At 44.6% G+C, this 15,471-nt stretch overlaps 1 protein-coding gene across 1 annotated transcript; it reads right to left on the reverse strand.

The window, feature by feature from the left end:
- Positions 1 to 7,909: 7,909 nt before the first annotated feature.
- LOC308281746 (ubiquitin-protein ligase E3C-like) lies at positions 7,910 to 11,020 on the reverse strand (the record flags this gene model as incomplete). Its single annotated transcript, XM_080722031.1, has 1 exon — positions 7,910 to 11,020. One exon carries the CDS (start codon positions 11,018 to 11,020, stop codon positions 7,910 to 7,912), a length of 3,111 nt encoding a protein of 1,036 aa, XP_080578157.1.
- Between the last annotated feature and the right edge of the window lie 4,451 nt (positions 11,021 to 15,471).

A 15,471-nucleotide genomic window follows, 5' to 3' on the forward strand; every position in this document is an offset into this window, starting at 1 on the left:
AATACTATTTATTTCAGTATAGAATTAATTGAGCTTCTGAGTTCTATTGCGATCAAGCAACAGCAAGTGTAGTTTGTGAAAGGCTGACCAGGTATATTTTCATGAAGAAGCACCCGCGGATATTTAAACGTCAAACGAAACATGTGATACACTGGCGTGTGCAAGCAGCTCATGTATATCGTCACTGTCGGGCCAAAACCTTGTATCTCCAAGTTTCAAATTTGTACATTTTTTCACCAAGTAAAGCCCTGCTTCATCATACAAGGCCGTCGCAGAAAAGTAGTGAAAACAGCAGATCTACAAGCACACAACGCCTCGCGGTGCGAGGCGTTGTGTGCTTGTAGATCGGCTGTTTTCACTAGTTTGAATCTTTTTTGAAATGATAAATGCAAAACGAACGCTTTTGGACATACAAGGTTTCCACCCGACAACGACGACATGCACACACGCGTGTGCCCACACACACACACGCACGTCTCGTCTGACATGCCTTGGCAGTACAACCGCTGTGACATGTGTGATGTGTCCATTCTTATGTTAATGGCTTGTACTTGTCTCCATATGCTGCCATTCTTTTAAATGCTAATAGAAAAATAATTAGAGGTTTGAAATGTTTTTTTTTTTCAAGAATAGAATGAGTGGAATAAATCACAGCGTGTCACTTGGCTCCAAATACCCAGAGTGCAATGCAGTGAGCAATTGTGGTTAAAGCAGACACGCTCTCCTTAATATTATTTGAGGTTCTTCCTGAGGAGAGTGATTTTAGATTTAAAGATTCAATAGTTATAGGTGCTATATAGCACTGTTTCCCATGCAAGCACTGGGTTGGGGACACATTTGTATGGGTCCTTTGTTTTTTGGTTTCCTACATTTTGTTTTTAATTATTATCATTTCAAAACATTTTCAAAAAACATTCCCAAAAAAGCAAAAGAAATTAATTAAAATCAAAATCCATTTTTTTTCAGCAATTTCCTAAGAATCTAAGAAATACCATGAATTAGAAAACCAATGTTTAAGTTCACAACACGGCATGAAGCGACGTGTTGTGAGCTTGTGGATCTGCTATTTTCACTGGTTTGGGTCCCAATCAAACGTCTCTTTTTTGAGTGATGAGCTAAAAAGTTTGGGAACCGCTGTGCTATAGCAACCAAGGATGCTTGAACTTTGTCTAGCTTGCATAGAATAAACACTGGACAACACATTCAATACAGATCAACACGATACCCATTATTGTATAGTTTATTTATTTATCTACTGTATCTATGTTGTTACAGTATGTCATATACAGTAGTTTATCTTCCTTTTGCTTCTCTTCATATGTTTTTAATAGATACTGTAGTTGAAAATTATTGAAAATGTTTCTACTGTATATCGATGCTTCAGTAAATTGCACCAACCTCCCCAAGGCAAATTCCTCATATGTTAATTTAATCGTTTTGATTCTGATTCTGATTAAGCAGTCAAATTCCATGATCAAGCAAGGATGGTAAAATGACTTTAAAACCAATCAATAAATAAGTAAAATCACTATTATGTTGTGTTGTAGAGTTGTTATTGTAAAAAGTGTTTGCCAGCTTATGTGGGGTCGACAACTGAAACCAAACACAACAGCAGAACTGGTATTCTTCACACAAAGACCAAAAATAAAATGTCACTATGACTCAGACATAACCATAAACAAACCCCATATATAGGAATGTCGATATGCCCATATATATGCATGTCACTATGATTCAGACATAACCATGATTTTTTTCTTTCTCTAAAAAAGGACAGAACTGAAAAGATCCAGAGGACACAGAAAACCCAGATAGAACTTTTTAGTGATCAGACAGTGATCATATACCCTCTCCCACCCATCCACATACACACACTCTCACATGGACCTTGCAGCTACACATACACATACTGTATGAACTGTGGATGTGTGTATATGTATGGGTTTGCATGACAACAGATGTTCTTTTATGTCTGATGATCCTTTTATGTTGTTGTTCCAGAGGGGGAACTAAAATATTTAACATAAAGCGAGTGGTGGTATACTCCAAGTATATTCATGTTTCACTTAAGTAAAAGTAGCAATACCTCAATGTAGGAATACTCAGTTACAAGTAAAATGCCTATATTATGACATTTACTTGAGTAAAAGTAGCCTACAAAAGTGTTGGCGTCAAAGTAAAAGTACAAAAGTGGTGGAAAAAGTACTCACATTGTTTTACTTAAGTAAAATTATCAATACTTCAATGTAGAAATACTCTGTTAGAAGTAAAAGTCTGGAATTCTAAATTTACTTGAAATACTATACAGTATATAGGGCTTTATGTATGTTGTTTATGTATGTTTTGTGTGTGTGTGTGTGTGTGTGCGTGCGTGTGTGTGTGTGTGTGTGTGTGTGTGTGTGTGCTTGTGTGTGTGTGTGTGTGTGTGTGTGTGTGTGTAGGCTGTGCAACAGCGCCACTTCTGGTCACCCGGTATTGCAGCTGTTCCTGCTGCACAGTTGAGGACAGGACCAGGAGGACACACTAAGTGGAACGGTGGGAGGCGGCTTCACCGCTCCAAAATTGAGGTGACATGTCTTTGCCTATGACCGTGTGCATGAAAAGGCTGATGATGATTGGTCTACTCTAGCAGTTTCCAAGATTACTTGCATATTACAGACAGACACACAAACCAACGATTAGGGGCGAAAAAACATAACCTCCACCTCCTGGCAGTCCAGCTTGGTAGAGATAATTAAAAGATACAGTTCTAATTGAAGTTCTAACCCTAACACCATACATTATTTTGTGGTAGTGTGGAGAGAGAAATGTCCAGACATCTTTGGAAAGTGGGGAGTGTTCAGAGAGAAGTGTCCGCACTTTCCGGGATTTCCTTTCCCTTTCTATCTTTGTGGAGACAATGTACCAGACAGTAGCCTGCACGCACGCACGCACGCACGCGTGCACTCACTCACGCACGCACGCCACACACGCATGCACAGGGTAAAGTAGGGCCTGGAAATTGCCTCTCTCTGTCCAGCAGCCTTAATTTGTCGGAGCATCTTGAGAAAATGCACCTGCAAAAGGAAACACAAGTCTTCTTCAGGTCCTGAAACCTTTGATCCGTAAGAGACCTCCATCTTTTTCACCCCCTGGGTCCTGGCATCAACATAATTGAAGATCATTACTGACCTACAATGCAACCTTTTCAGAGGCATCATCTGTCGTAATGGAAGTGAAGTGTGTGCACGTGTGAGTGTGCAGCGCTGCACAGCGCATGGTGACGACAGTGGAAAAAAAGACGCGAAAAAAGGAACCCAAAGAGATAATGAGAGAGAGAGTGAGTAGGAGAGAGAGAAATAAGGAGAGAGAGAGGGGCAGGGACTGCGGGGAAAGGGGGGGGGGGGGGACCGTATTCCAAATTGAAAATGAAGTGGTGATATATCCCTGTGCGCCACACCATTGGTTAGCCGGGGAGCTGATACGAGTGAGATTATTGGCTTACATCTGTAGCCTCCTCTCGGTGTATTTTTTTTTGTTTTGTTTTGCTGAAGTGGGGTGGGGTGGAATGGGATGGGGGATGGAGAAGGATGGGGGTGGGGGTGGGGGTCTCTCCACACTTCAAAAGAATTTGTAACAAACCTAATTCATCAAGAGCGTAGGATGGGCTGGTAAGAAAGATGAAAGATGAAAGTCAGTTGGCATGGAAACAGAAAGCACATCAGGGCCGTGTTGGCACACAAAGGGGGTATGGTGCTTGTGTTTATGTGCGTGTGTTTATGTGCGTGCGTGCGGAGCGCGTGCGTGTGTGTGTGTGCGCGCGGCCGCGCGCGTATGTGTGCAACGGTGCCTGTGTGTGTTGTGTGTGCATTGTGCATGCATTCTATGTATTTATTTACTGTGTGCACGCGTGTGATGTCGCTCCATCCATCCATCAATCTTACTAGTACTTTCCACCTCTTTCCGCGGGAGTTTACTGGAGATTATTTGGACCACACTTCCGGTTTAACAGCAGACATACAAGCTCACGTCACGTCGCGCCGGAAGCTTGGTACAACGTCTGCGCAATTCACTATGGGGCGTTGGAAAGCCGTGGATACTATACTATACTATACTATGTATTTTGAATTCATGACCATTTTCAGATGTTTAACCACTTGAACCATCAATACTTAACAAACTTGACCTTTCACTCTGTACTTAGTCTGCTCTTTTTCCCCTCTACACCAAACCTTTGCCAAAAATAGACGATCTACTGCAAGGCGTTGTGAGCTTGTAGATCTTATATTTTTGTCTAAAGTTCTCAGAATATGGACATTAGGGTTCAAGTGGTTAATATAAAAAAGGAGAAAAAAGGTTTCTATCACACAAAGATTTGGAGGACCCCCTGTAGTAACTCTGAGGACCCCCTAGGCCAGGGGTCCCGGACCCCCTGTTGAAGACCCCTGTACTATACCATACTATACTATTATACTATACTACGTATACTGTATACTCCCAAGAAGATCTAGATCTACCATTTAATTTCCCTGGGCAGTTTCCTGTTGACAGTAGCATTTTATGTATTCAATTAAATTAAACTGTTTGATAAACAATTGATCAAACAGCATTCATTATTGACTGAGGTTATCAAGCGAGAGCAACGACGAATGCTGGGTGATACCATACATTATCTATCTAACAAATTACTTTTTCATATTTATTACATTCTGACTGGTCAGTCAAGGCATTCTGCTGTTCTGTCATATATTTAGACCGTAAAAGGACTTTTTTGGGATGCTCCTTTTAGGCAGGGTGTTTAACTGTACTTGTACTGCACTACATTTTTTTTTATTGTATTGATAATACTTGTACTGTTCTCCATTTCTGTCTAATAAAATACTCAATCAATCAATTTAGATGAGGACCTTGGTCTCCAAAGTGATGGGCCGGAACTTTATTTCTGCACCACCAGGACACCCCAAACTAGAGAATGTACTGTACAAGATTCGTTATTCATGAGAGTTTCACTGTTACCTCCATGCCTACAGTATAGTACATAGACAGTAAAGGAATTCGGGACCAAATAACAGACCATATCACACATGTTCTTAGATTGGGCTACTAGAGATAAAAATCTAACGGGGGACCGTGGCCTAATGCGTAGAATTGGGGTCTTTGAAATGAAGTTGAGAATCACTGGTCTCTTTCACTTCCTCTCTCTCTCTATCTGTGTGTGTGTGTGTGTGTGTGTGTGTGTGTGTGTGTGTGTGTGTGTGTGTGTGTGTGTGTGTGTGTGTGTGTGTGTGTGTGTGTGTGTGTGTGTGCGTGTGCATGTGCGTGTGCTTGTGTGTGTGTGTATGTGTCTCTCTCCAGTCACTCTCTCCCTGTCTATCAGAGCTGCTATCTCTCTCTAGCTTCCAGACACAGGTGAGGTATTAATTGAAAAGTAGTGAGAGCCTATATATCTTTCTGTTCATGTCATTTCAGGCAGGGGAATTCCACACCTAGCTGCTACTGCTGACACACACACACACACACACACACACACACACACACACACACACACACACACACACGCACGCACACACACACACACACACACACACACACACACACTCGCTGACACGCACGTGTGCACACACACATACACACATACAGTAACGTATAGGCGTACATAAAGAAACAGACACAGACACATTCGCGCTCACACAGACACACATTGCTTGTGTCTGCATGCACAGACATGCGCGCACACACACACACACACACACACACACACACACACACACACACACACACACACACACACACACACACACACACACACACACACACACACACACACCCACACGCCTAGATACACGCACAGAGGACTTAAGAGAAAGTTACAGTATTTTGCAGACTCTTGCAGGTTTAACAGAAGAATGAGAAAAAAGAAAAACAGCTAAACGAACACAAAAAAATCACACCCGTGTGAACTGAGCGGTGGTTCCCCCCCCCCCCCCCCCCCCCCCCCCCTCCCTTCTCCCCTGTGTGTGTGTGTGCGTGTGTGTGTGTGTGTGTGTGCCTGGTCTGGCCTGGCCTGAACAACAGCGCCCCTCCCTTAACATGTGTGGTCAGAAAAGGTTACTGCAGGCTACAGACAGACAGACAGACAGACAGACACGCAGACAGACCCACACACACGGCCACGTATAGGAGCGTTGTGACCACCGCTCAAAAATCCAAACAAACACACACAGACAGACACACACATACAAAGAACTAAACACCTGTGGTCAGAACAATCTAACTGAGTCCTTCAGAAAAGATAAACCTGCGCTGAGTCTTAATGTAACTGTTGAGAGTGTACAGTACAACTGGAACCAAATGGACCTGTAAATGAACACTGAGGATTTTACTGTGTGCTGGGACTGTTGTGTGTTTACCCTTTTATGTTCCCCGTCTCCGGCTGTCTTCGTGAGTTTGATCTTTCTCTCCTGTATATCCCACAGTGTCACAAACACAATACAGTGTCTCGTGGCTTCAAAGCTCTATTGGTGACAGGTTCAGAGGGAAAACAGATCAAATATTCAAGACCCAGAGGTAGAAAAATATGTGAAATATGCTGAAAATAGGAGAATATGAGCGCTTGCGAGGAGACCAAAGAGTAATTAGATGGGGAGAAACCTTTGGGCTCCTGTTTGTGTGCGTGCCACAGGTGCATTCACATCTGTGTGTGTGTGTGTGTGTGTGTGTGTGTGTGTGTGTGTGTGTGTGTGTGTGTGTGTGTGTGTGTGTGTGTGTGTGTGTGTGTGTGTGGGTGTTGGGGCGGTTAAAGTTTTATATCTTACATTTAAATTGGTTCGGTATGGTGATTTTATATTGTATAACTACTACTGTGTGTGTGTGTGTGTGTGTGTGTGTGTGTGTGTGTGTGTGTGTGTGTGTGTGTGTGTGTGTGTGTGTGTGTGTGCGTGTGTGCGTGCGTGTACGTGCCGCAGGTGCGGGGGTTAAAGTTTTATATCTTACATTTAAATTGGTTTAGTGTGGTGATAGCAGTTATATATTTCATATCTACAGCCAACTGGGTAACGATGGCCGTTGGCACGCATGCACGCGCACATGCATAGATATGTTTTGGGTTGCTTCATTTATTGTGATTTTGTGTATTCTATATTTATTCTTTTGCATGTTTTTTAAGTGAGATTATTGTGTTTGAGTGATTATAGCTTTGAGTGTTTTGAATTGCAAGTGTTTATTTATATTCTTTCCACTGACACACTAACCCGAACCGAGTGATCAAGGACCTGCACCTGGGTTGGGTGTGGTCACCTGATCGATTAGACAGAAGTGAACAGCAGAGCAGGAGAAACTGACAGGAGCCGAGATGGGGGGGGCAGGGACACTCTGGCCCTGGGGGGCCAGTGGTAGCCACAGACATGTAATCAGTAAACTCAGGCAGGTCAGTGTATCGTTGTTTTCCCTGCCCTACCTTTCTTTTTCTCCTTTAACCCTCAATCTTAACACACCCAGGATTATTCAAGATTTAATCGGCAGTTGCCATGGAAACCCGCTTTTTTACCTTGTTTGGGAGCTCCAGGGAAAAAGTAATCTGAGTAAATGTAATTCGAGTATGTCCTGTTTATTTTCGCGATATTATTTTCTTTCACTCAGGACAGAAAAATAACAATCACGGGCATCAGTGCTTTTGTAACGGCTGGTAGAGAAGGCCCGGTTTTAAACATGAACGTGATTTAAAAGTTAGATTAGGAGATAAATGCACTTTTGTGCAGCAGCATTTCGGGAATTGGAGTATTTCTCTTCACAGGCGGGTGCCTCCGCCTCGTACAGTAAACTTCAGTCAAAGGCGCTGAGGGCACACAGAGACATCAAAGAGTTTGACGCGTTGGCACGGTGTGGACTATTAGTCCACAGATGCAAGGACAGAGAGCACGCTGTGTCCTCTTCAGCTGAGTTCAAACCCAGCAGAGGACTCAATGGCATACAGCAGCTTGCTTCTCATCAGCTGCTGGTCACAGAACTCGGGAAGCTTGAGCAAGTTCATGCAGGTGCTGGAGGTTGGCAAGCGCTCCAGGTCACTACCTCCGTTTTGGATGCAGAAGGCCGGGTGTAGCTCCTTGAAGCCTAGCAGTGGAGGTCTGGAGCAGCTGGTTACAAACCTGAGCAGCTTACGCCTCTCATCGTCTGTAAAGGATTCCACAACCTCCCAGAAGATTTGGATGACAGGGTGAGTGGCAGAGTAACCCCCTGAATAGTTTGTGAATCTTTTAAAGTCCTCAAGGGAAATAGGCATGTGAGCTCCCGATATTAGCACCTGGATCTCCTGATGGTCAAAAATACATAGCCACTCCAAGTTGATCACATTGGACAGACCCTGCTTGAAGGCCAGGCAATGGGGCCTGATCTCCTTGTTCAGCCTGTAGTCAGCCACCAGATGGATGTAGGCTATACGGTTGGCTGTAGACACAGGGATGTCCTTCCCTCCTGGTTTCAACTCCACCACCTGGGCTTCTCCCTGGTAGTTGTTGACCACAGTGAAATTAAGGCCCAGCTCCTCCATGTCGCCCTCGTAGCTCTTGAGGAAGAGCAGGTTGCGGTACATCTCTGGATCCAACGAGGCAAGGTGGTGGATGTCCACATCGGCACTGGTGTCCAGCAGTTTGGACAGGAAGAAACTAGCAAGTGGCAGCTCCACCAGCATGTTCTCATACAATGTCCTTCCTAGCATCGTGCCCAGGAAGTAGAAATGCCTTGTATAGGAGTCTCCAAATAACGTCTTTGCAGCAGGGTTGGGGTAGAGCAGGCCCTCGTTGGTGGCCTTGAAGAAGCCCTGGTTGGGGTTGAAGCCTGACTTGAGCAGCTCATTGAGGAACTCCCTCAAAAGCCCACCTCCGTCTTCCCCTTCCTCATCCAGACCATGAGCGTTCACAAGGTGTACTCTAATCCTCTTCTTCAGGTCGTTTTCTGGAGAAAGCTTGTCGTAGGCATCTTCGTAGATGTAGTTTCGTCTGATGGTGATGTCAATGTCCCTATATCTTATCCATCCATCATTTTCCTCTTTGTCTTTGCAGATTAACTTCGGGAAGATCTTGACTCGCTCGTCAAAGGGAACCACAAAAGGAAGCTCTTTGAGGATGTCATGCATCCATTCATGTCTAGCAGAGGGGACATTGGGGGACGGTTGGGTAAATGTATCTGCACTGATGTTGACTTCATCAGAGAGCCAGTGATTTGCAGGGCAGAAGGGTTGTCTGATGTCACGAGCCTTTACCATCTTGACCAAGTTAGTAATGACCTTGAAGAGTGGGACCCAGCATTTTTGCTTGGCTTGAACGCATTTCTGATCCTCAGTGTTGGTCTTGATGCCCACACTGCGGAAGGCAGCTATGTAGTCTTTGCAGTGCTCTGTCTTGGTCTCCAGGTAGGACAGCTTGATGATGCCAAGACATACGTCTCTCAGACAGCTGGACAGAGTAACCAGCTCAGATAGTGTGAAAGGCATCATGGACAACTGGCCCTGGCCTTCCATTTTGTTGCCAAAGAACTCGCTGTCATGGACAGTGATGAGTGAGTAGCTGAAGAGGGAGCTGAAGACATATAAGATGGGGATTACACGGTTGGAGTCCTCCGGGGACATGGAGGAACCTCTTGCGATCTCATGCAGCAGCAGTACCGTGGAGCCAGTATTCGCTTCTGTTGTCATGGACGTTATGAAGTACCACAGATGCCTCAGGAAATGTGCATTGAAGGCCAAACTGTACAGAAGTCTGACTTTGGACAATGTGAGGTGGTGCTGCACCATGAGGGTGTAACAGATGGAAGCCGTTAGGGTCAAGACCTCCTCACTGGCCGAGTCCCACACCAGGTTGAGCAGGGCGTCGGTCTGCTCCTTGGTGTAAAGCTTGCTGATGCACTTCTGTGTGATCAGCTGGACAGAAATACTGCTGTCGTTCTGCATGGACAGAGGTTGGACTCCAGAATCATCTTCATCCTCTGAGTCGCTGCACTCTGACGCTGGCAGCAGGGGCAGCAGAGTGCACAGACCCCGCAAGTACAGCAGGAGTTCCTCCTCTGATAGTGAACCTAGGTGGTTCTCCCCTGCTGAGAGCACAAAGTAAAGCAGCCATGGGGCCTGGCTCTGTGCTGCTGAGGAGGAGACTATGATGGACTGCTGGGAACCCAGGAACGCCTCAAAGGGGAAATAGTGACGCAGATCCGACAGCGCAGGAATAAGGAAGTGAAAGATGGGTTCTGTGAACTGTGCTGTGATGAACTCCTTGGTGAAGGTGGCAAACACAAACTGCCTAGCGCCTGTTGGGCAGGAGGAGTAGGTAAAGTGCAGGGGTTTGAGGATGTGCTCCAACAATGTGCTTGCCATGGGGACAGAGGGAGCATCTCTGTAAACCAGACTGGAAGGCAGCCTGTGGTTGATCAGAATATACAGCGATCTGTAGTATCCTTCCTTCTCGACCATAGAGTACAACATCTTCTCAATTAAGGATGCTACACAGTTAGCGTCTAGAAGAACGGGAAGATAAGTTCTCTCTGAAGAAAAGATCTCCAGCATCCTCATGGGAACAGTAACATTCAAACTGTCATCCTTGGAAGTATGCAGAAGTCTGCAGCAAAAGCCCAGAAGCCTCTTGATTTGCAACACACAAGTATGCCTCTCTGGACCCGCCAAAAGCAGCACAAACTGGCCGTTGTGTTTCACCAAGTTCTGACACATCCATATCAATCTACGTGCATCCACACTCTGTCTGTAGAAAAATATGAGTTGTCTTGTTAGCAGAGCTAGACTGCCACTGTCCATGACCTGCTGCACTCCCCTTGACTGTGTCTGGCAGACCCTCTCATCAAACTTGGTCCTCTGAAGGACATGTTGCTGCTTGCGTTCCTGATACCCACGTATGTAGGACTGCATGATAGTGGCATTCTTCACTTTTCTCCTTTCATCCTCTCTTTTTCTTCTATTCAATAGAGACACTTGTTCCCTGCTTACTCCTCCAAGTGATATATTGGGCCTCCTTTTGAAATCTCCTTCAAAGCTGAACATTGCTAAAACTGGCAAGCTTATTCAGAAATAGAGCTATAAATTAAAATAAAACAAAAACAAAAATTCTAATTTTCTAATGTTCTTAATTACACGTGATGACATTCACATCATTCATGTTGTGTAATTTGTGTGATGTCATGTTTCAGCATTTACGAGTATTGCATCTTTGAATTGCAGATATTTGTGTATGTGTGACATACGGCTCTACATAGATACATCACCAGTTATCAGGGTATTTGGAGGCCATTCAGGAGCAATGTGGAACTCCATATTTGGCACTGCTTACCTCTGCGGTGACATCATCAACATGATGTCAGCCATTTCCATATCTGAGATCGACAGACGGCTCTAGGCTTTGTCCGATAATAGAGCCATTATGTGGCAAGGGCACAGAAAATCCCCACTCATTTCAATGAAAGCCGGCTATATATTGCCCTCCACTCTTTGCAGACACCTATCCCTTGGCATAGAGAGACATGAGATTATGAATTCACAAAAACAAGGAATATCGCCTTCTATGTCTGTCCCCCAATATTACAGTGATTTCGCATTATATTATTGCACATAAACGTGGGACAGCTATATTTGTAATAATTATTTCATTTCTGCAAAATCATAAAGACCCAAAGTAACAGCACAGAGCTACTGTAGCCATGATACCCCGGACCCGGACACATTGTTGAAGTCAAGTTTATGCTGTACAGTAGATGTTACTGTACAGTAAATCAACACAAATGTTGTTTAGTATTGAATCCATAGTATTTCTAATTACGGAGTCCTAATGAACATACTCACTTTTAAGAAACATTCCACTCCGCGACAGTTGCTGAGATAGGGAGGGCAATGAGAGAGAATCAGCGAAAAATAACCATTAGATTGAGAGAGAGAGAGAGAGAGAGAGAGAGAGAGAGAGAGAGAGAGAGAGAGAGAGAGAGTTTTAATCAGGTCTGTCTGTAGTGCTAGTCTGGTATGTTATGAAACCTCAGGGATTCTGCAGCTGTGCTTTCGCCAACTGATCGACACCAGCCTTGTTTTTAGCTTTTAATTAAAACTTTTCAGTTTGTTGCTCATTATGAGCACTGATGTGCTCATCATTATATTACTGGCAGATCTCTCTCTCTCAGTTTCTTTGCAAAGTGCATACCATCACCAAACTGTCCCACTGGGGCCTGCAGCAAAGAGCAAATTTAATTAAACTGCATTAATATGATATACAGTACAGTTTGTTCCCCCGACAAGCTGCTGCGTCTCTCTTTCTCTCTTTCTCTCTCTCTCTCTCTCTCTCTCTCTCTCTCTCTCATACCCTGTGTTTATGATTATGCGGGATATTGATCTGAACACTTTAAAGCACTGTGAGTTTATATCATTTCATCTGAAATGGCTGTTTGTTTACGGCGAAATTTGTCTAAATGGTAAACACAGATAGCAAACACATGCAAGCGAGAACAAAATTCCCACAGCAATTTGAATGCAATTTGATCTCTGTGTGTGCGTGTGCGTACCTGTGCGTGTGTGTGTGTGTGTGGTTGTGCGTATGCGAGCGTGCGTGTGTGTGTGTGTGTGTGTACGTGCGTGTGCGCGTTTGTCTTTACCCCTACTTTTAAAGAGAACAACTTAATCTCACTGTCCTCTTAAAGACAATGCTGGCTTTCGTCACACTGAATTGTGGTGAGGGATTCAAACCCAATCACCTCGTATTGCTGGGTCAAATTGACAGTAGAGGTTTGACCCCACCAAGCCTCCGGAGCCAAACTTCACAGTGGGAGTTCGGAACTCCCACTATAACAACCCTTCACTTGTGTTAAGTGTCTGAAGAGTTGGAGGGCTTTGGTGGATTAAGTGTGGGCCTCGCCCCGACTGACTGACACACACACACACACACGCACGCACACACGCACACACACACACACACACACACACACACACACACACACACACACACACACACACACACACACACACACACACACACACACAATCGTACCGTACATGCACACACTGTATGTGCTCTCACACATACAGTACATGCATGTAGGCATATTGTACATACACACAAACCCACACCTATCCATAGAAACAAACACACACAATCGTACTAGGATTGCTTCGCTGAAAGGAGGGATTCTGGGGGATCCCTCGTGGATTTGGAATCCTGCCACCATCTTTATGGAAACATCCAGAGTGGTTCAGCCAATCAGAGCGCTATTTCATAATGCCACTGTTGTTTAGTCAAATGATTGTTATTTTGTACGAAGTTAAACCACCGCTTTCTAACTGTACTAAATCGTTGCTGTCAGTCGGAAACCCTTTTATCTCCAAAACAAGGAAATGGAAGTGAAAAACAAGAACCTGTGTTCTAATGTAGTTATTTACTCACAAGCTCTTGTTAATACTGTTCGCTGCAGGCACATGCACACATAGACATCAAAGGGGGCTTGAGCCCCTGCCCTTTTATCCATATGTAAAAAGTGCCTTCTCCAGACCATGAATGCAGTTTTTACTATGGTGAAATAATTGCAAATGTCCTCCTTTCCATGCCATACCTGAAGGCAGCATTCAAGAGAATTGCCTTGTCCAAACTCTCCTGAACTTGAATGCAGCATCTTATGTTGAAAGAATTGCCCTCTCTGTGTAGAAATCCATGCCGTTACGCCACATCTCCAGTATTGACTTGATAATGCTTAGTTCAGTGTGGTACTGTATCAAGCACATAGCCGACCTCCAAGCTTGTGAGCTTGGAGGTCTGCTATTTTTGGTGCTGTCACCAAAAGGCCCTTTTAGAAATGTCAGCCCCTGCCTCTCTAACATTCTCTGCACGTCCCTGGATCATTGGTTCAATATTTATCAAACAGACAGCAATATGGCAACAAAATGCACACAGAGACACCCATATACAGTACACTCAGATACTGTATATGCACAGAAAATGTTCAGTTTGTTTACCCGCCTGGTGTTATACTGTTAGTGTAAAAAAATATATATGCATGTATATGTTTCCATCAGTGTACCTGCATGTACTGTATAGCTGCAGGGGTGGTGAAAGCGGAAAGGAGACCAGTAGGCACATGTTAAAAGGTAGACATGTGCTTTTATGTGGCTCCAACCAAGGAGCCCTCAATGTAATGAGGAACTCTGTGTGTATGTGCGTGCACTTGTATTAGCTACTATACTTGTAAGAAATAGACATTTTGAGGACACTTTTCCTGGGCTTACAAGAGAAAATGGTTTTATGGTAAAAAATAAATAATAAAAAGTCTTCAGAATTAGGCTACAATTAGGAAAAGATTCAGACTAGGGATACACTATCTCTGATTCTGTTATAGCTCCTGGAGGGAGGGAATTCAGCTCCTATTATACGCTTGTTTGTCCGACCACCCTCTGTAAGGCTTTCCGTTCAGGGATGGTGCAGTTCCCATACAAGGCGGTGACACAGCGGCCCCTTTTCCACCGGGGGTTGAACCGGTTCAGTTCTTTTTCCCACCTAATATTGAACCATTTCAGAGTGTTTCCACTGAGAATTCATTGGTTCAGAACCCTAAAAGTTGGTTTGGAAGTCGAACCAAAAAATGGCCACCGGTTCCATGAAAGCACCAAGGTTTCAAGAATGTAGAACGGAACCAGTTCTATAACCAACATTATTTTGGTGGAAAACAGGCCGCTGCCTGACAGGACACTCTCGATGAAGCAGTCGTACAGCCTGAGGATGCGCGGGCGCACTCTGACCTTCTTCAGGTGACAAAACCAGTATAGTCACCTCTGAGCCTTTTGCCTTTGTGGGCGCTTTTCGACTGGCAAATAACCGGTTCGGGTTCTTTCTCCTGCCTATGGGATGAACCAGAGGTGAGCTTTTCCACCGAGAACCGAGTTTGTTCCGAACCATAAAAGTTGGTTCGAAACGGGAACCACAAAATCCTTGGTTCCTCTAGTTCAATCTGGTTCAATCTGGTGGAAACGCAAGCCGGTTCGCGGCCGGTTCGCAAGAACGAACCAAGGTTCCAAGAAAGTTCAACGTCACTGATTCTCGAACTACGGTTCTTTTGGTGGTGAGCTCCTCGATGGGGCCTTTTCCACCGGCAAAGAACCGGTTCTGGTTCTTTCTCCCGCCTATGGGATGAACCAGAGGTGTGCTTTTCCACCGAGAACCGGAGTTGGTTACGAACCGTAAAAGTTGATTCCGAACGGGAACCACAAAATCCTTGGTTCCTCTGGTTCAATCATGGTTCAATCTGGTGGAAACGCAAGCCGGTTCGCAAGAACGAACCAAGGTTCCAAGAAAGTTGAACTGGCACTGGTTCTGGAACCAAGGTTCTTTTGGTGGAAAAGGCCCCGATGTGTACAGCGAGGAACTTGAACTCACTGACACTTTCCACTGCAACGCCCTATCAATGAAGATAGGGCTCTCTTCCATGCTTCCTGGTGTCCACGATCAGCTCCTTGGTCTTGTTGACGTT

Source organism: Nannobrachium achirus, assembly GCF_963921795.1.
Source record: "Nannobrachium achirus genome assembly, chromosome: 3".
NCBI lineage: Eukaryota > Metazoa > Chordata > Actinopteri > Myctophiformes > Myctophidae > Nannobrachium > Nannobrachium achirus.